Raw genomic sequence first — 20,993 nt, 5'->3', positions numbered from 1 at the left:
TTTTATTGCTTTACAGAAGAAAGTTTCTACCCACACAGGTGCAATGGGTCGTGGAATCAGCCCCGGGGAACTCTGCGCAGCAGGACAAACCTGTTCTGGTGGATGACTGGATTTGGGGGGTGGGAGCGCGTTCACCAGAGCCAAGATCCCACGGCTACGAGATCCCACGGCTACGGGCTGGGGTTCCTTCAAGGCGAGGCAGCAAGGGCTGTACAAGTTCTGCATGAAAAAACAGGGCTGGATTTATAAGTTGGATCTGACAGAGCCTTTTCTAATGAATAAGGGTCGATGGCTGTGCAGGCACCACGTGTGTGGAAGGACCTGCGCCCATTCACACACCAGGCAGGGAATGCAACCACAGCAGGAAGAGATTTTGTGTAAACGGGAGCAGAGCGAGGCGCCTTTGAAACCCTAAGCCTCTACCCAAGCAGGAGCTGTGTTGAGTCACATCAAGTAGGAAACTGAGCGTGAAACAGAAGCTTTGACAACTATCAGGGATTCTCCCTGACCTGATCGTCACATCCGGATGGGGTCCAACTCCCCTGACTCTGGTCACACGCAAGGCACGTGGCTGTGTCTGAGCAGCTGTCTGTCTGTCTGTCTTCTCATCTCCTTCTGCCCAGCCGGGCTCCGACTGCAGGCAGGATGCCACAGAGACAGGCCGATGGCTGGGACAGGGAGTTAGTGCTAAGCTGCTCAGCAGCAAGAGTGGACCGAATATACCAGGGGCTCGAGGGCAGGAGTGTAGGACATTGCACTGTCCCCACTCTCGGCTGGCTGTGACCCCAGCATGAGCCGCAGAGGAGGCTGCTTTGCTGTGTGCCTTCTGGCACCTCGTGACTGGCCCAGCCTTGGTCTTTGGGTTTTTGTGTCTAGTCACTTCACTGCTGCCGGTACTGTGGCTCTGATGGGGAGCCGGACTTGTGAGCTGGGGGGCCTGACCCTGCAGCAGACATCACGGCTGGGGTGGGGTGGGATCCGCCCAGCTGCCTGCTGTGCTGAAGTAACCCCAAGAGCTTTTCGATACGTTTGCAAGTGCAGGTGCAAGAAAAGGCATGAGACCTTCCCAGGTACAAAGGTCCCAGCAGGAACACCCCTGGGGTCCCCGTCAGATACATCTCAGTAGCCAAACGCATCTGGCATCAGCTGGCACAGCCCACTGCAGAAGGGCACCCTGGCTGTGAATTCGGCCATGGGGGAAACGCTGCGCTGGCCGCAGGCAGCCTGCCTCGCAGGGCGGGGCAGCGGGCAAGCAGCAGGCAGGGACCCCGCGGTGGCGGAGGACGGCAGGGTCCCGCGGGCCCGAGGAAGGAGCCGAGCTCGGGAAGCACGCGTTGCCCGGGCGGGAGCGCAGGGCCGAGCAGGGAGGGAGCACGCTGCGGCCCGGGCCCCGCGGGACTCGCCGCGGCCGCCGACCGGCTCCGCACCCGCCAGCGGCGGGGAGGCTGCGCCGGGGGGGGGGGGGGGGGCGTCGCGTCATGACCCCGCCCTTCCCTGTCCACGGCCCGCCCCGGCCCCGCCCCGGCAGCTCCCGCCCCCCCCCCGCCCGCTCCCGCCGGCGGGCAGAGGCCGGCGGGGCGCGGCGCCATGGGGCCGCCCGAGGAGGTGCGGGCGCGGCTGGCGCGCTGCGGGCAGAGCCACCTGCTGCGCTTCTGGGCCGAGCTGGGCCCGGCGCAGCGCGGGGCGCTGCTGGCGGCGCTGCCGCCGGGCCTGGGCGAGCACTGCCGGCTGGCGGCGGCGGCCGGGGCCCGCCAGCGGGGGCCGCCGGAGCGCCTGGACGGCCGGATGGAGCCGCTCCCGGCCCGGCTGCTGGGCAGCGCCCGCCGCAGCGGCCCCGCCGCGCTGGAGCGCTGGGAGGCGGAAGGTGAGCGGGGCGCGGGGCCGCCCGTCCCGTCCCGTCCCGTCCCGTCCCGGGGCGGGGGTCTGGGGCTCCGGCCCTTGGTGCGCCCCTCCGGCCCTCGCCCTTCCGCCCGGGGGCTCCGGAGGGCGGCCGGGGTGAGGGCTGGGGCGGGGGGCACGGGGGAGTCTGCCCCAGCGCCGCCGGCCGCGCCCGGCGGGTTCCCCAGCGCGGCCCTCCCGCGACTCGGTGCCAGAAATACTGAGGTTCGTCCTAAAAACCGGCCGGGGCTGTCTTAAAACCGACAGAGCGCGGCCTGGCGCCAGCGGGAATGGGCTGGGCTGGCCGGATCCGGCCCTGGGCCTGGCCCCTGCCCCGGTGCGAGGCGCGGGGTGCTCGGGAGGCACATCCATCCCCGCGGCATCCCGCAGAGCCTCGGCCGATGCGGAGACCGGGGCTGTCGGTGGCGGGATCCCTGGGGCAGAGAGCCGTGTCCTGCGGTAGCACCTTTGGGGTGGCATCCAGCAGCCTGCACAGCGGCACCGTGTTTTGCCAGGGGGGGTTTGGTGTCAGGCAGGGGGGAGGTGAGCGGGAGCCACGGGTGACGGTGAGGCAGGCAGGGTGGGGAGAGATTTGTGGTTACAGCTGTACCGCCAGGCCCTGAACACAGGCAGCCAGGTGCCCAATGCATGGCAGGGGCTGTGGAGACACTTTGGGGCCAAGACACCGAATTTTCACTCTTAGCTGTTAAATACAGTGGCTGAGGCTGGAGAGTGCATGGTTGGCAGGACATGGGATAATGCTGTACCTCACAGGTGGAGGTGAAATCCCTGGGGAGGGTGGGAGAGGGGGGTTTGCATTGCTGCTGAAATAGGGAGCTGCATTGAGGCTCACGGGTGGTCTCCCAAACCACTTACGGCTGCAAAGGCAAGTCTCGTGCTAGAGTGGGGGCTGGCGCGGAGCCCCATCCAGGCTGTGCCATGTGCAGCACAGGAGGGAGATGGGATCTGGGAGCAGAGCAGATGGGAAGAAGCCCAGGAAAGCCCAGCATTCATGTTTTTTGGAGCCTGGTGGATGCTGGCAGCTTTCGCTGGTCACCCCGTGGGTGTGTGAAGGATGGGGGTGATGGGGGAGGTGGTGGCTGGATGTGGGGTGCTGTGCTCCCCCCACAGCACGTATGTCTTACACAGATATCCTGTGCTTTTTTCTAGGTGCACGTTCTATTTCATTTATTTACAAAGGTTCAGATTTATCTCTCTTCTTTATAAAATATAACAGCATCGTTAAAAAATAATGATAATAAAAAAAGGAAGCCAGAAAAAAACAGCTGTGGTCGGAGAGACACTTGCCTAAATTGTGGCAAGTGTCTGCACAGCCTTGACCCAAACCTGCCAGCAAAGAGGTGGCGATGTGTGGGCGGGGGAGTAAAAATTTCCAAACAAAAGCAAAAATAGAAGCGGCAGGGTCACAGGGCAGGGGAGCTTTTCTGCCGCATCAGACTCCGCTGACGGGGCTCAGCGGTGATGGAGGGAGCGGGAGGAAACTCTGGTGACCCAGGGGCCACGTGTGCTTGGTCCAGCCAGGGTTTCCACCACCCGTGCTCACATCTCCAGCCAAGCAGAGGAGGGTGTCAGCGCCCAGCCAGCACCACGGCAGCCGCCCAGACGTAACCGGTGGGGTTTGGTAGGGGACCCGCTTGGATGGTGGTCGCTGCCTCTTGATTGAGGGTGTCGCGGTGAGGAGGAAGGGAACCCATGAATGAGGCAGATGGGTCTAGGTCAGGGCCGTGCAGTTAAATTAATGATTTTACCAAGCTGGGTCGTCTTCCGCCCTGCCAGGCCAGCGAGGAGCTGGTGTATCTGCCTTGTGCTGCCGTCTGCATCAGGGAAGGGAAGGCAGACTGCATGGGGCTGGCCTTGCTTGCTGCGAGCAATGCTTGCAGGAGTCCAGAAGGCCTGGTGTGTTTGGGACCACTGGCACTGCACACACGTCACCTGAAGTCGGGATGGCCCCAAGCCACATCAGTCCCGCAGGCAGCATTTTTTCATTTCTACCAGGAGAGGGGGACGCGGTTCTTCTGTTTCCCTTTGGTTTGTTTTTATGATCCAGTTTAATGCTGGAGATAGGAGTCAGCCCTCCGTTTTATTTCTTGGAGGAGGGCAATGAGGAGCAAGACATGCCGCTGAACCTGGGCAGTGCTGGCGTGCCGCGTGTCCCTGCGGACGTGGCCTCATCCCCAGGAGTGTCCCCGTGCCCCTGCATGGCATTTTCCAGTGGAGCCGGCATCGTCAGCACAGGCTTTGCAGGGACTGTGGGTCCTTGAGGGGATGCAGGATGCAGAAGACTCTTGTTTCCAGTGAGCTGCTTGTCGTGTTGAGCTGGACGAGAGCAGAGTGAGCAGTCCCGACCCGCTGCTTGATGTCCCTGAGGCTGCGCAGCTGATGCAGCCCTGGGCTGCGGGGTCAGGGTCACCCCTGAGCTGAGCTCGTCTGTGCTCTGTCCCCGGGTGTCCAAGTTCCAGCAGCTCCCACCTGCAGCATGTCCTCTGCAAACAAAGGCTGAACAGCTGAAATGATGTCTCCTCCTTTTCCCTTCCCCCTTTTTTGTGATAAAAAAACGATGGTTAAAAGAACTAGGCAACTCAAAACTTAGTCTTGGGAACACCCAAGATATTTTTTAATAGTTAAAAAAAAAATATATATCATTGTTATTGTCTCTGAGATGATGAAACTTAGCGTGGTCAGATTTGCTTTCAGATCTTAAACACAAACATTAAGTGATCACATTTTCTAGGCAGCCTTAGGGATGATGGTATAAATCAAGCAGAGACGCTTTTACATTCTCTAAATGTTTTATTAATGAAATCTAAAAAGTCTTGGGCATGGGCCACAGCGTAGCTCCCATTTCATCAGAGGGTTTGATGAGCCGTTCTGGTTATCTGACTGCTCTGCAGAATTAAGGATTTTGATCTTTTTGCTTTATTCTTCTCTTGCTGACTGCTGTTGTAATCAGGCTGACCAATTGCCTGTTCAGCAGGAGAATTCGGTCTGTTCTTGCAAGATCAATCTGTTTCTTCCTGCGAAATCTATTTTTGTTTTTACTTTCTATGCAGAATAAGACTGCAGCATTGGTGGGTATCTAACAGCCAACACATCTTCTCTTTTTTGTTTGGTTGAGCTGTTCATATTTCATACGCTGCAGAAAATAAGGTGGATGTTTTTTTAAGAGGGATAAATATTTCCATTTACTGCAGGAATGTGCAGCAAGATGAGTCAGTTGTTATGAACTGACTGTGCATATTTAGTTGTGCATATTAGTAGTTTTACAGTTGGGAAGTCAGAGCAGACCTATTTACTCACATTTTTGGGGATATTCATTTTCATGGCGACCTAAGATCAGAAACCTGGGAAAACTCTCTGGTAGTTGTAGGGTTGTACCGTAAATACTGGGAATGCCATAAATGATGGGAAGGAGAATCTCCTTGCTGGGTTGTTCATGTGTGCCATGGTCAGCCCTCTCCCGGGAGTACGGCCCCATCAGTCTGCTGAATTTTGGGAAGAGAAAACAAGAATGACACCGTTGGTGTTATCAATGGTATTGCTTTGGACTTGGGTTCATCCCGCATAGGTCAAGGTTTCGATACCCACAGTGAGAGGCCCCTCCGGGAGGTGGGTGTGAGATGCCAAATCACACTTGGGCAGATCCATCCTCTCGTCACTGCATAGAAAACTTCTGAGAACTGCCATCTCCTCTGGGACATCCCTGTTTCAGTGAGGTGATGCCAGTTCTGGCACCCTTGAGTCGTGGCCGAGGATCGCAGCCGCCTGTGCTGGATGCTGCATGACAAATGGGACCTCACAGGCTTTTCCGATACAGCGTTTGCTCCAGAGCTTCATGGAGTGATGCCCCTTGGTCACCGTCTATTGCTGTGCATAAACCTCTAATTTGAGACCAGTGGGATGTGGTCCGTTGCATCAGGACCAGAGTGTGCGTGTTGGTGTGAGCCCGATGGTGCCGTGGCAGGGATGGAGCAGGGCGAGCACCTGACTTGGTGGATGAATCTCAGTTGCAGCCCAAAGCAGCACCCCCTGTGCTGCAGCAACTGTGAGACCAGCAAATGCCGAGTTCAGACCTCAGACAGCTTTGTTTTAAATCAGTGTGAAATACTTTAGCTCAAGCAGTTTCAGTTCTAGATTATTTAGGGTTTTTTTAAATGTTTTTATTGCCCATTTGAAACAGAACAGTTTGGAAGTGTCCCACGGGAACTTTTTTAGATCCCCCCCCCCCTAAATTCTTTCCTCCTTTAATTTTTCTTTTTCCATTGGGATGTTTTGGGTCAGGTTTGGTGGAAGGAGCCCGCCAGCCTGGCATGGTGCTGCTCCGGTGCTGCCCCGCTCACATATGCGAGGCCAAGCGGAGAAGCACTACCTGCCCCAGCCCTGCAGTAAGGCAAGGCTTAGGTAAGGATGAGCGCTAATGAGTACTCGGCTTTGGAGCATGGGGGAGTGCTGTGTCGATGGAGGTAGGCGATGAATGTGCTGCATCTGAACCATGACTCAGTGCCTTGCTCTGCCTGGTTGTTGTTATCCACGCAGCATCCCTACCTGGAGCAGTCCTGAGTGGGATGTGGTTGGGTACTTTGATTTTACTAACCGCGTGCCTTAGCCTTCAACTTCAGTCCAAGGTTGTTCGGATCTTTAGAGAGCTTCAGGTTTGCTTTGTTGGGGGACTGCTGGTCTTGATGCCAGAGGAAGGTTGTGTGTTTCCTTTCACACTGCTGCCCTTGTGACCCTCCTAACTGGGGCTGTGGGGCACTGGTGTGGCACAACTGGTGCAGCTGTGAACAAGTTGCGTATTTGCATCCTGAGGAGCAAGTAGCTGGAGCCAACTGGATGGTGACGTGTATATACGTATATATTTCACCATCTTGGCTCCTCTGCTCAGTAGGATGGGCTCACTGGGCTTGCTGGTCCTGCACAGCTGCACATGGCAGTCTCGTGCTGCTGTCTGGTGATACTCGTTCAGCCCTGGGCAGCTGTGGCATGGTGACGTTCAGAGCCCTTCCCATCGCCAGGTCTCCGGGCCCATGTCCATCTGCTGTGGGTTTTAAATGCGGTTGGGAATCACTGGAGAGTGACTCATCCAGCATTGTCCTTGGCCATGGGAATGACAGCAAGTACACTCTTGCCAGTGTTCATGGCCAAGGGCTTTTCTTTGCTCAGACACTGCTATTTATCTTACTTTATGAGAGGCTTGTCGTTACTGTGGAGAGGCCAAGATTAAGCTTGCTCAGGGATAGACTGGCCAAGCGAGAGGTGTTTCCTTGCAGGGCGGTGAATCAGCTCCCCGCACTGGTTGAGCTCAGCAGGACCATGACAGTGTTAACTCCTTTTCCTGGGATAAAGCAGGGGAAGGGAATGGGCAGGATTTGTGCAACCATGTCCTCGCTTGTGGTAACACTCACTGCTTCAGCTACAGCTGTGACTATCCTCTCCCTGCCCTGCCCCAGGACAGGGGGTGGCTGCCACAACAGAGTGACCCGACCCAAAGAGTTTGGCTTTGGTTTCTAACCACAATCACTTTCCCTTTCTCTCCCTGCTGGTAACTTTGTCATCGCTGCTTACCCCTCCACTAGCCTGTAATTCCTCCCTGCTCCATCCCACGGCTGTTGCTCCAAGGCACGGGTACAAGCAGAGGCGATGGTGGGGCTGGTCCTGGTGGGGATGCAGACTCAAGGGCCAGCTGGGAGCTGAGCACCCCCAGCTAGCCTGGTGCTGAGCTGGCTGTCGGTTTGCTGAATCTCTGTGTCTATGTGGGGAGGAGAGAGAAGAGAAGGGAGATGGGGCTAGTAGGAAGGAAGGTCTTACCCAGGTTTGTGCTCTCCAGGGCTGTGTGGCTGCAGTGAGCCAGGCTTGCGTGCAAAGCGCAGGTCTCGCCCGCACGCTTCCCTCCTGCGTGAGTTTGCTGCCTGTGTGCCAGGTCCGGTTGGGGGACAGCCACCGCCCAAGCCGGGGCGCTGGGAGGCCTGGAGCCATGCTCCCTGCAGCCCTTTGCTCAGGTCCTTCCTTTCTCTCATGATGGTGCCGTGCACTGGCAGCCTGCCGAGCACGCGGCGGCAAACCACGTGCTGAGGACTGGAGCAAGTAATAGTGCCGTATCTAATACCTTAGACCCCCTGCTCTGTGCTTTAAGTCTTTTGCGATGGGAAGTTCAGTAAAGATGCAAAGGAGCCGTTAATTGCTTGTGGTTTGCTGCATAAAATTATGTTTATTTTATTTGCATCGCCATACAGCTCACCCAGTGCTATTGGCTGTGCTTTTTAAATTTTAAGTTCAAACCCATTCAGGCTTCCCCCTCTATCCAAGGACCTCCTGAAACTTTGAAATCCCAAGACTTCCACCTTCAGCACAGGTTTCCCTCTAGAGAGCTCTCCTAATCCCACTTGGAGCGGGAGGGTGGATGGCAGATCTCCAGAGGTGGATTCCAGCCAACACTTCTGTTGTCTTGTGAGCTTAAAGGCTTGCTGTGCAGCCAAGCGATGGCAGGGCTGCATAACCAGCTTCCTTCGGTGTGCCTGAGCGGGCATTACCAGCCTTGTTGGAAAGGGTTTAGTTTAGGCAGAAACATGGTGTTACTGCTGTGGTGGGACTGAAACTTCTAAGCATGGGGAGGTCAACAGTATTACTGCAATATCATGGATGACTTATGTCTGTTTTTATTGCTGAAAGCTAGATTTTTGAACAGAATTAAAACCAAGCCTGGTTGTTACAGCAGCAATTGGTATTTTCCCTCTATTGCTCATTTTAAAGACGAGCATAAAAACAATCCTGATTTTCTTCTAATTCATTATCTTTGGTCCCGATGTCTTTCAGTCAAAGTTAGGAATTTTTTAGTCCCAGATGTGGTTAAAAGTTGGGTGTTTGTCTTTTCCTCGGAGGTTGGGGTGAAGCACGGGCTGTCCTGGACCAAAGGGAGCAGTGGCAGCCTTGGTGATGTGCAGTAGACTTCTTGCATTAGGTTGCAAAAGGCTCTGATAGCTACTGTACAGCAGCAGAGCTGTGGCTTTTGACCTGGGCAGTCCCAGAGCTCACTGCATTCCTGGAGGAGTGCAAAGTGTTCCCTAAGGAAAATTCTTTCTCACGGTTGTCAGTTGTTACTGTGATGCTGGCTTGAGAGAAGGCAGGGAACAAAGACTGTGAATGAGCTGGGTGTTTATTATGTGGTCTGGTTCTTCCCCAAGTTCTGGACTTCCCTGGTTTGTCAGGAGAAATTATATTGGTTTTAATTAGATTGTGGGAGTTGTGGCTTCTGCAGGCTTGGCTGTGTCATTAATCCTGACTGCAGCCGAACAGAAGCTGGAGCACAAGTAGAGATAGTTGATTAGGGCAGATTCCAGAAATGCCCATGCGTTACTGAAGATGATGAGACTTCGCTTTTTTGGGATGTAGAAATGTTGGTGATAAGGGACCTCTGGAGGTCTCTAGTCCAACCCCTATTTGGAACAGGACCGTACCCAGCCCTAGGTCAAGTCAGCTATGGCTTTATCAAAGTAAGCCTTGAAAACTTCAAGGGAGGGACATCCCCCACCTCTCTGGATATCTTTTCCAATGCTGCACCACCTTCCTAGTAAAGAGTTTTTATCCTAATGTCCAGTTTGAACCTCCTAAGCTGCCACTCATGGCTGTTTCCTGTTGTTACACCCTCCGCTGCTTTAGGTGAGGAAACTGCTGCATCAAAGAGGTGAAATGGATTTTTTGGTATTATGTGCAGCACTGTATTTCTCTCTGAACTGCCAGCAGTGGGCATTGAAGCGGCAGCTTCTGGCTGCTGCCTGAGCTTTGCAGAAAGGCTCAGGAGAAGAGCATGGGATGTTGACTGCTTTTGTGATTCTTATGTTCCCTTGGGCTTCTTTCTTCTGTTCAGGCTTGCATCAGATCTCGCAGAACAAGGTGGCAGTGCTGCTCCTGGCTGGAGGACAAGGAACTCGCCTGGGAGTGAGCTATCCCAAGGGCATGTACAACGTGGGGTTGCCCAGTGGCAAGACCTTGTATCAGATCCAAGCAGAAAGAATCCGCAAAGTGGAGCAGCTCGCTGGCCAGAGACACCACTGCAAGTGTGACATCCCATGGTAGGTGACCTGGAGCCACAGACCTACTGTGCAGGGGTCTTTGTGTTGCAGTCTTGCCTATGTTGTCTTCTAGAAGCACTTTGCTGGGTGCCGTACAGAGACAGGTCAGGGGAGAGCCTTTTGTTGGCAGGATTTGCGATGCCAGCAGCTGGAGGAGGGTGTGCAGGGATGGGAAGTGGCAGCTCCTTGTCTGCAAACCTGAGGGACCGAGCACTGCCATTGAATCACTGACTGCTACCCTAACTGCTGTACTGTGCTGTCTTTTCAAGCACAGTCCCTGACAACACTATAAACAGCACTTTTCAGTGCCTGTTTCAGATCCTTCGCAAGAGATTTCATCTGTTTGTGCTGTGCTTTCTCAGGTTCCTGCATGGAGGGAGAGATCACCTAGAGCTCACCTTCCAAGACCCTCTGCCTCCCCTTGGCTGCAATTTCTGCCACAGCAAAAAAACTCGTCCCCTCACAGTAGTCAATGCTTGTCATGCTCCATTTTCAGGCCACCTCCTGCTGTTGTTGTTTACAGCTGGCTGCCGTCTCTCCTGGCTGCTCCTAGCTTTCAAAAGCCTCCAGGCTTCAAAAGACACTAGCTCTGTGCAAGGTGTAAAATATGAATTCCCTATGGGATGTGGTGGGTGAGAGAGAGGAAGGCGCTGCGGCACACTTCTGGGAATGTTTTCTGCTAAGTGTTCTTCGTTAGACTATGAAGAGATACCTTTATGAAGTTACTGCCTGGTCTGAGCTAGGGTTTGAGAAAAGTGCATACCGCAGGATACTGTAGCGTCTCTCATTTAACACTCTTGGGTTTCTTCCCTTTTGTGTTCCATTTGTAGTTTTGTCTTTCGCTTGTGCTTTTCTTGCTCATTGCTCAGCACCCATTCCTACCCAGGTACATCATGACAAGTGAGTTCACGCTGGGGCCGACAGAGGAGTTCTTTGTAGAACATGACTACTTCAACCTGGATAGATCCAATGTGATCATGTTTGAACAGAGAATGCTGCCTGCTGTCACCTTTGATGGGAAGGCCATCTTGGAGGAGAAAGGGAAAATTGCTATGGCTCCAGGTACCCCGCTGTTCACCCTTACATGGTACAGTAATGTAACGTGTTGATAATTGCTACTAGCCATCAGCCAGCCTTGGCACATGAAGCAGTCTTTGGAGGTCAATGTTAATGCTTCTGATGAGTGTGGGAGGGTTCAGTTAAATGTTTCAGGCTGGTAATCAAGACTGTAGCAATCTCTGTTTAGTTCTTGCTGGAGATTTGCCCACAGCACACATTTTTTATCAAAGTCTGGCAAAGTCTGGGAGTATTGGCAGGATTAGGAGTGGGGCAGCTGCAGGTTAGCAACAATGTGCATCGGCAGGGCTGTGCATGAGGTCCCTGGGGTGCTGCCTCCCAGGGGTGAAGCTGTCGGGAGCCAGACTCCCGTTCAAGGCTGATAGCTGGAAATGGGTAAAAAAGCAGCAAGAAGATTAACTCTTTCCAAAATGATTGCAATGTCTCACCTGGTAAAGTTCTCTTCTCCTAACCTGGGCATGGTAAGAGACTCGGTGAAGGCAGCCTGGTTGGGGCCATGTTGCAGTGATGTGGTTTAGCGGCTGCAGAGTGGTTTTCCTGAGCTGATAGGGGTGTCAAAGGAGGAACCGTGAAAGGGTGATCTGTGATGAACAAACGTGCAGGTGTCTTTTGTGCAGCTGCAGTTCAAGCCTTTAAAAAGGCATTGGGAAGTTGTGGGGGGAAGATAAACAGAGAGTAAGATTTATTTTGGTCTTTTTGTCCAGGCTGAGTTTTAAATATGCTTTTGCTCTGCACGGGAAGAGAAGAAATGTAACAGGCTTTTCCCACCCTCTGCACAATGTTTTGCCCTTTAGTGTTTTTCCTCTGAGGATCTTACAAGGCTTCATAAAGTCTCGTAATGCTTCTCTGTGAGGCTGGTCCCCACGGTCCCACTCTGCAGGTGAGGGAGCTGGTGTGTGAAGGGGAACAGGCTTGCCTGAACTGTGTGGCAGAGGTAGCACTGACTCTTGGCTAGAAAGCATTTCTAATGCTCTGCTCTTAAAGAAAGTTTGTTCAGGACTTTCAGCTTTTGCTCTGTTAGCTGCAAAAAACCTGCAAAGTCACTAATTAACCAGGGCTTTCTCTTTTCTCTTGCATTATAGATGGCAATGGTGGCTTATACCGTGCTTTGGTGGATAATAAGATCTTGGACGACATGAAGCAGCGTGGAATCCAGTATGTCCATGTATACTGTGTGGACAATATCCTCGTGAAAATGGCAGATCCAGTCTTCATAGGCTTCTGTGTTTCCAAAGGGGCAGATTGCGGTGCGAAGGTGAGGCCATGCTAACGCTGGGCCATTTTCCCACAGGGAGCTAAGGTCTGATTACACTTGGAAGCTGCTGGTGAGCTTAGATGAACCAGGGTGTTCAGACCTCTGCCCAACAGCGGCTCGCTCCAAGCAGATTTAGAGGACCTGCTTGCTGCCTGCGTTGCATTCAGAATCCCTACCTGTGGGTGTCCTCCTCCCCTCTTCCCAGAGTACTGTGGAAAATAAACTTCAGTTAGAGCAGGGACTGTAACTGCACAGGAAACTACAAACTGGAATTGCTTCCCCTTTTATGCCCTGCCCTTTCTACAGAGGCACTTGGGCTATCTAGAAGCTGTATTAGACTGAGTTGTGTTTTATAAAGGCACCTTTAAGTCTCATGGAGGCATTCCTTATGCCCCACTGTGGAAGATGAGGAAAGCCAAATCAGCCTGATTTTGTCACCCTAAAGCAGCAGGTGCCTGAGGAGAGATTTGTATTACTTTAATCATTAAAACTGTTCATGCAAACAGAGAGCTGAAGGCTAATAGCTGCAAACATTTTTCATTTAATGCCAGGTCTCAGTGCTTGATAAGAAAAGTGCCCCACAGTATGCCGATTTCTTTTAACTGGTTTGTCTTTGGAGCAACTGTGCAATTAAGTGGTCGAGTACTGGGTTTTATGCCTAGTTGTTGGGCAAAATGTGCCTCCAGGCTACTCCGTACACCCAGCGCTGCCCTGCCCGTGCTCCTGAGGTGCTGGAGGATCAGCGTGCAACAGTCCTGTAGGACCATTTGTACGTGAGATTTGGAATAGCGCTGGGATTTTCTTCCTCCTTGTCATAGCCCTCTGTCCTGTGGCTGCAGGTGGTGGAGAAGGCCTACCCCACAGAGCCCGTTGGGGTGGTGTGCTGTGTGGATGGGGTCTACCAGGTGGTGGAGTACAGTGAGATCAGCCTGGAGACTGCACAGCAGCAAAGCCCCGATGGGGGACTGATGTACAGCACCGGCAATATCTGCAACCATTTCTTCACAGTTGAATTCCTGGAGATGGTGGCCCAGTAAGTTCCAGCAGACCTGCTAGGCAGCTGTGCAGCCCAGAAATGCCTCCAAGAGTGGGTGTTCCTGTTTCCCACTCTGTGATTTCAGTTATGGGTACCTCCTGCTCTACTCTTCACCTCCTCTCTCCTCCAAACAGTTCAAAACAGCTGTGTCCACTTTCTGACAGCCCCAGCATGCTCTTCAGGCCTTACCCGATGAAGAGGTTGCATGCTTTGCTGTAGCTAAATCGACCGAGATATATCAGTGCATGACCTTCCTGGGCCTGCGAGGGTGAGCAGCCACATGGGCTGCAGTGTGGTCAGTAACGCAGCCCCACACTGAGGATTTTCAATGGGAATGTCACCCATGCCATCCCTTGGGACAACAGAGGTTGGGGGAGAAGGCGAAGCTGGGGGAGGACTGTGCACCTTGGTGTTGGGAGATGGGGATGTGATGCTGGGCATTCAGTGAGCAGCAATATGACCTTCCTGAAGAGCTTGATCCACCCTTGTGTGAGGGATCTGCTCTGCTCCATTGTCATCCCAGTCAGATAATAATTTTGGTAACAATGGGTTACCTTTTTTTATCTCTACCTGCAATTTCAGCTTGACACCGGGTCCTCCCTCTCCTCTTGCTTTACCCTGTCATGTCCCACTGGTACAGGGAGTGCCGCTGGCCGGGCTGCTCTGCTCGGTGGAGTTTCCTGGATGTGACTTGGATCAATTTGGAGAGAGCAACACCCACAACAGTTGAGAGATGATCCAGAGCAGTAATAAGCCATCTGCTTCCCAGAAGCATACTACTTTTTTCTAAGTGGGCATGAAGTAAATGGATTTGTTTCTTCTCCTTTTGCAGGAAATATGAGCCGCAGCTGAGGCATCATGTAGCCATAAAGAAGGTGCCCTACATTGACGAGGAGGGAAATCTGGTAAAACCGCTAAAACCGAACGGGATAAAGCTGGAGAAGTTTGTGTTTGATGTGTTCCAGTTCTCTAAGTTAGTGGCAGACATGATTTTATTTTTTTTTCCTCTCCTTCTCAATGTTTGTTTGAATGACTGTAGGTTGTAACAGGCCTTGCCAGGGAGTGCGTGGTTTGTGGGTAGCTCATTAGAAAGGCTGTTGGATCTACACCAAGCTCCAACACAACAGGCTCCGAGAGGTGCGGTGACAAGGCGCTCGGCAGCAGCCGGGCTTGCTCTGACCGTGCTCCCAGAACTGTTTGTTCCACCAAGGATGTGTTGGCTGGCCCAGCCTCTGCCAGCCCTGTGAAAGAAAGAAGAAAAAAAAAAAAAGGAAATTGAGCGCAAAGCCAATGTTTAATACAAGCCCATGTTGGAGTAGTCAGACTTGCAAAAATGAGGTCTTTCAGGATTGTGGCTTCCATGGCAACTGCAGCTCTGGTTATGTTTTTGGTGCATGTTACGCCAGGGCTCAGCTCACACCCTTTGTGCTTGGAAAACAGGTTGCTTAAGCACCATGGGGCCAAGTTACTGTTGCTGTGGGAACTGTCAATGTTGACTTGCCAAGCTCTAAAACATAGCTGAGAGCACTGTGCCATAGTGTTAGCGCAGTAACAGCGCAGTTACTTTGTGTTTAGAGAATGTGGGATTTTAATAATTTAGGAATTTAGCATAAGTGTTCTTAACCTATTTTCCGAGGTCTTGAGTTCAGCAGTAAAGATTCTGTTTTAGGCTTAAATAAATGGCAAAAAGAGACCTCAGGCAAACTGAATTATCCTTGGGGATAGTATTTTTCTCTTTAGAGGATTTACTTTAGGATAAAGCACTTGAGGTTTGAACTGGTCTCCGTTTCCTGACATGCGTTCAGTAAAGAAGTATCGTACCAAAGGCAAAACCAGTGTGATGGAAACAGTGCCGAGTTCTGAGCTTTGAAAGGACTCATTTGCAAGCAGCTATTCCTTGTGCTTTTTTAATAATACTGCAAAACCAGCTTGGCAGCTGCTCTTCACAAGTGAAACGCAGAAACACACAGATGCTGCTGTGGGATTTTTTTAATTTGCATTCCCATTTCTGATAAACAGCTGTACTTAACATTCAACTGTGAATCCTCCCATACTGCTTATTCATCCCTGGGAACTGGTGTCCTCAGTTGATCCTTGCCTACAGACTCCCAAGTGGAGTGGCCATTTCCTGGAGCAGCGGTGCAGTGCTCTGAAGTGAGCCGCACAGCTCAGCGCTGTGTCCGAGCTTCAGGCATTGCTGCCCTCTCCATCCTGCCATGCTCTTGCCTGAGACTTTTTGTCCACGAGCCTTCTAGTGCCTGGAGAGGTTTCTGTGGGATCTTTGCAGAATTGTTGCTTTTCCTCTTGCCTGTGCACAGCTCTGGAGAGTTGTGACGCTGCTGTTATGTTCCCAAAGAGACTGGGCTTCTTCTTGTTTTTTTCCATCACACGTCCCTGGTACTTCTTTGCTCTTCAGATGGGAGGTGGGCTTTCCTTAGCTTGGCTGCCCCAGGCTGCATACATCACTGCTCCCTAAAATATATATGAGCCTTTCCCTGTGAAAGTTGTTGTTGCATTAACAGGGCTGATGGCTAGCTTTGTTTTTCATTATCATTGTTTTCTCCCCTTTGCCGGCAGGAATTTTGTGGCATTTGAAGTTTTGAGAGAAGAGGAGTTCTCGCCACTAAAAAACGCAGACACAGCTGACAAAGACACTCCTACCACTGCTCGGCAAGCCCTCCTGGCCCAGCACTACCGTTGGGCTCTCAAGGCTGGGGCCAGATTTCTGGATGAAAATGGTTGCAGGATACCGGAGAAACTCAGGTACGAGCCTCTGTGACCTTCTCCGCAGCTTCTCTGCCTCCTAGCTAATGGCATGTACTGTGCTCTACAAACCCGGACATCCGTTTGATCACAGGGTGACTTGGCATGATTTTTGTTCAGCTGGTCTTTTCTGAACATGCAGAGTAATGTCTATTACAGCTCCTGCTCCATTAGTGATTGTGAGTGCTCTAGACAGTAATGCACAGTGCTTTGGGCTTTATCTCTGACAGAGATTCCTGCCTTTGGGGTTGTGAGTTGACTCCTCCTGTAGCAACTCATTAGGCAGGGGCAACCTTTTCCATCATTCTGGATTTAGCCAGCCCAAGGAATTGTAATTTGTAGTCCTCATCAGCTTTTCTGAATATGGCCCCAGTGCTCAAAGCCCAGCAAGATTCTCAGGTGGGCTTAGGGATCAGCTATTACAGCAGTTACCAATTCAGATACTTCCTGCATCACGGTGAATGGGAAGCTGCTTTTACTCTGTGGGGCTATTACTTCACCAACTCATAGTTTAATAAACCCACAAGCCGTTCATTTTACTTGAAAAGCACCTCTATAAAAGTGATGTTGTTGTTTTGATGAGAAATTTTTGGGACCTGCTAATTCCCTTTTATTTTCACACTTTGTGCTTGAATAATGTCTGGTGCATGTGACTATAACAAATCTCTTATCCTTCTGGATATCCTATTCTTGATGATCTTTTGAGGAAGATGCACTGTTTAAGCATAGCAAGAAGTCAATCCTGTGTTCTCTTCCTTAGTCTCTCAGGAACTGAAGATCCTCCGGCTGTGTGTGAGATTTCTCCGTTAGTGTCTTACTTTGGAGAGGTGAGAAAACTATCTATGGAGGTATTTTTAAGGGTGTGCAGGTATGCATCTGATTTCGTTCCAAACACAGGGGATTTCTCTTAGCCTGGGCTTGCCGAGAAACGGTAAGATCAAGGGAACCAGGACTTGGGCTCTGTGTTACGTTCTTGGTTACACTGTGGTTTACTCTTCAGCAGTTTGTTCACTCTCAGTTTTAGACATCTGTAAAATGAGACTTGCAACAAGGCTGCACAGTTTTATTAAGATTCACAAGTACTTTGAGATCTTCTGAATGAAAAGTACAGAATATTCAAATTACAAAATCCATGGGGTCACTGTATTTGGTTGTATGCTAATTTGTGTCCGTCTCCCACAGTGAGTGAATACTGAATCAGAAGTGTGATATGTGCATTGGCTTTAGAGAAACCACGTCTTAGAACAGATTTCTCAAGTTTGTGCCTCTGAAAATAATTGGTCCTGGGAAAGCTGCTTCCATTTAGTAGTGAGAAGAGGAGCTTCCCTGTGTTGGACAGACAGGGTGAGAAATAGCGGATTGCAGGAGGATATGTGGGCACTGTGGGGAAGGGCGTTCATAAAACTTTACATCTTCGCTAGGTTTCTGTGTGCAGGTAGCGAACTCCTCGCAATCAATGCATTGTAAGAACAAAATGAAAACAAGGCAATTTAAGTTGACTTTTCTTTGCTAGGATTACTCTAATGTGAGTTAAGGACACACCTTCCCATGCCTGCTCCTTCCCAGGAAGCTTGTTTCTGAGATCCATTGTTTTACGGTTCATCGGTGCCTCTCCTTCATGAACCCCAGGCTTGGGGCTGAAATGCTTTCCATCTCTGTCACTGGGGGAGCTGTTGCTGTTGTCTGTCCTTCCCGTGACCTTTTAACTTTGGGTAGTCAGTCGTTCTTTGAGGACATTACATGGACTTAAAAATAGAGCAGGTAACCAGTCTGATGCATTTACAACCTAATGGTACTGTTTTCATACATTCTCAGGGTCTGGAGGCGTACACGAAGAACAGAGACTTCCCTTCTCCCTTTGTACTTGATGAAAACAAAGGGGAAATGCTAGGAAATCCTTGAAGAGGAGGGAGGCCTTTCCCGCTCAAATCAGATATCTGTCAGATCCATTATAAGAACTGACTTTACTCAAATGTCAGTATGAAGTGCATTAAAAAAAAATTGCTTTGCAGTATCAGATCGATGCCAAATCCTTGCAGCAGTTCTGTTTACACACATGTACGTGCTCACCAGTTCTGTTTGGTGACTTTGAAGGCTTTGCCTTTTACCTCAGTCTGTTTTGTAGACTTGGATATGAATGAAGATTAATACCTTCCGGGTACCAAACAGATTTTATATTTCTTATTTGCTGTGCATACAAATCTATAAAAGAGCCAGGCAGGGCCTAATAAATCAGCTTTGCATTCAAGAAGATTAAATCTCTTCAGTGCCTTGTTAGGTACCTTGTTTGTGGTGGTGGGGTTGGGGTTTTTTTTGTTGTTCGTTTGTTTTTGTTTTTAAATTGTATGCACAGCTGAAGAATCAGTTTGATCCATCTTTTCCCTAATCCTGTGCTGGTTAGAAGATCCAATTCAGCAATTGCATCCTCTAACCAGATCATACAGAGGAGGCTGCTGTGCATAAGCGTTGCTTGAGGTTTGGACTCCAAAGCAGAACAGACTGGTTTGCATATCTAGGCTCGCTGGTGCCATTCCAAGAAAACATAAGTAACTATGCAGTTTAGACTGATTGCTCTTTACAGCTGTAGTGACCTGTTTTTTTTAATTAAAAAAAAGAAAAAGATGAGAAATTTTTTCACAACCCTCTACTCCTCCTGTCTATAACAAACATTTATTTTACTTCTCATTTTTCTGTTTAATGTATACCATATCCCTCAAAGAGGACTCTTTTAAAGTACCTGAAAGTAATGAGAGGAACAAATCCTGATGGTAGAATTTAATGCTTAACCAAAACCAAAAAAAGACTTAATGCCAGCATAACCGGTGTACACAGTAAAACACAACCCTCTGCTTCTACAGTTTCTGGTCAGGTAGTTTTCCAGCATGTATTCACTTACGAAATAATTTTATAGATGCCTTCTTCTTAAATATATTACTAACCATAATGTAAAGATAAGTGTCAGTTAATTAAGGATGCTAATTGCCAGAACATACGTAGCATATGAACTCAGCCCTGGCCGAGGGATCCCAGGGTGGCCGCGATCCACAAACGATTGTTCCTGTTCAGCCTTTGGACGCTGCCCCAGCAAGCTCGTGCCAGGTGGGCACTGCCTGCTGCAGAACCTGCGCTGAACACACCAAAGTTGTTTCACCCTTCGTGAGGATGCTTCAGGTGCACTGCTGGGTGGCCTTTGCTTGAGGAGCACTCTTAACTTTTCCCCTAAATCAGGTGGTGAGGAAGGTGGTGAGGAAGATGCCTCATCTGGAATCTTATTTCATGCATCTGCTTCTGCTGAGGAATAGCTGATGCTATTTTATGAAGCATAAATCTTTTAAATAACTTACGTGGCTTTCTGTAATTCCTGACGTGGAGCTGTATTCAGAATGTTGGGGAAGTATAAAAATGGCTTTGAGAGTAAACACAGTTTGTAAGTAGGCTCAAAGAAAGCATCTAAATGTCAATGGCAGAGTTTTCAGGTATAAAGTGTATCTGCATGCACGTAAGTAATGAACCTTTTGCACATGCAAACCAGCTAACGACAGTTCTGATTACCTCAGTTTGCATGTGCAGCCATTAATTCCCATTTTTAGTATAAATTAAGCATTTGTCCTTGACACTCAATTCTGTAATTTTTTTCACACGGTGTTTCTATGGGTCATTCCATTCCTGTCAGTCAAGTTTTATATCTGAGAACAAACTGTGTTGTATCTTTGTGAGTATTGCTTGTCGATTCAGGCAGACGCTCATTTTAAATTACACTGTGCTATAAAGAAAGGATATTTCTTTTGCTCTTTCTAAAGTGCTTTCTCTTTTGAAACTTCAGTTCCCGTGTGCTTTAATCGTGTACACTGAGTTGCTGATGTGGTTTTTAGAGGTTGTTTTCAAGGAGAAGCTGAATTAGAATGCTAAATGTCTTGTCTGTTGGGTTTTTTCTGACTCCTCACGTTTTAAACTGGAACATAGAAACAATTTTGAGAGAACTTTAAAAAAATAAATCTATATGTAACAAAGTAATTCTAGTATGCATTATGAAATGAAAAAAGTACCTGAAACAAAGGGTGGTCCCATAGTACTCCAGAAACTTTTGGATACCTAAGCATTTTTATAATAAAGATGTTACTGTGATTTCCATGTGTCTGTCTGTGTTTCTTGTTCATGAGGAAAATACATTTGTCTTTGTCCTTACACGTCACGGGTGTTGTCACCACAGTTGCAGGACACTGAGACAGTGTCACTGATGGCATGGCTGGAGGCTACAGTGCCCGCAGTTCAGATGTACAGGGGGATGTGAAAGCGGCAGAGGGTAATTCATGAAGAGGTTTGACATTGTGGGATGTATTTTTTCATCAGAAAGCAGAAGACTCTGTTCTTGCAATCCTGTTTATTTTTTTTCAAGCTTTTCAACTCAGTTTACTAAGGGGAGGGAGTTTAATTGTGGGTGGTGTGTGTTTTTCTTAATATTTAAGGTAGATTTGAGTGATCTGGATCTGAGTCAGGCTTTCGCAGCTGTTGTGTAGGTAATGAGCACTCACTGTGGTGCAACTTTTGCTTTGCTTCCCATTGACAGGCACTTTTTAAACAGGGCTCTATTTATGGAAAAATCAGTAGGGGAAGTTAGTAATTTTCCACAAATGACAGATTGTCCTCTCTTTTGGGGGTTTAGTAGTGAACCCAGCAAAGGTCAGAAGTAGATATTCTTCCTTACCTCTTTCACCTCGTGTTTCTCCCTTGGCACTCATATGAAGGCTGCTGGGGTTTTTAATGTGTTTTTAAGATACATGAATCAATCAGTAGTTTCCTGTGATAGGAAAATAAATACTAAAAATGAATGCATGCTTTGGGCTTCTGTTAAATTGTTCCTCTGCTTGTTTATGCGGAGTGTTCATATCTACTAGAA

At 49.9% G+C, this 20,993-nt stretch overlaps 1 protein-coding gene across 2 annotated transcripts; it reads left to right on the top strand.

Moving 5' to 3' along the window:
• The first annotated feature begins 1,587 nt into the window (after positions 1-1,587).
• UAP1L1 (UDP-N-acetylglucosamine pyrophosphorylase 1 like 1) lies at positions 1,588-20,221 on the top strand. 2 transcript variants are annotated; one of them, XM_076355256.1, is made up of 9 exons: positions 1,588-1,864; positions 9,761-9,965; positions 10,852-11,027; positions 12,125-12,297; positions 13,137-13,330; positions 14,166-14,306; positions 15,911-16,096; positions 16,857-16,923; positions 17,912-20,221. In XM_076355256.1, exons 1-9 carry the CDS (start codon positions 1,588-1,590, stop codon positions 17,996-17,998), a joined length of 1,506 nt encoding a protein of 501 aa, XP_076211371.1. In that variant the 3' UTR covers positions 17,999-20,221. The 2 variants fall into 2 exon arrangements, with proteins under 2 accessions (XP_076211371.1, XP_076211372.1); XM_076355257.1 differs by lacking the exon at positions 1,588-1,864 and adding an exon at positions 6,207-6,297.
• Positions 20,222-20,993: the final 772 nt, after the last annotated feature.

Source organism: Aptenodytes patagonicus, chromosome 18, assembly GCF_965638725.1.
Source record: "Aptenodytes patagonicus chromosome 18, bAptPat1.pri.cur, whole genome shotgun sequence".
Taxonomy (NCBI): domain Eukaryota; kingdom Metazoa; phylum Chordata; class Aves; order Sphenisciformes; family Spheniscidae; genus Aptenodytes; species Aptenodytes patagonicus.
Note: the sequence above shows the minus strand (reverse complement) of the source record. Positions and strands in the feature narration are given on the sequence as shown.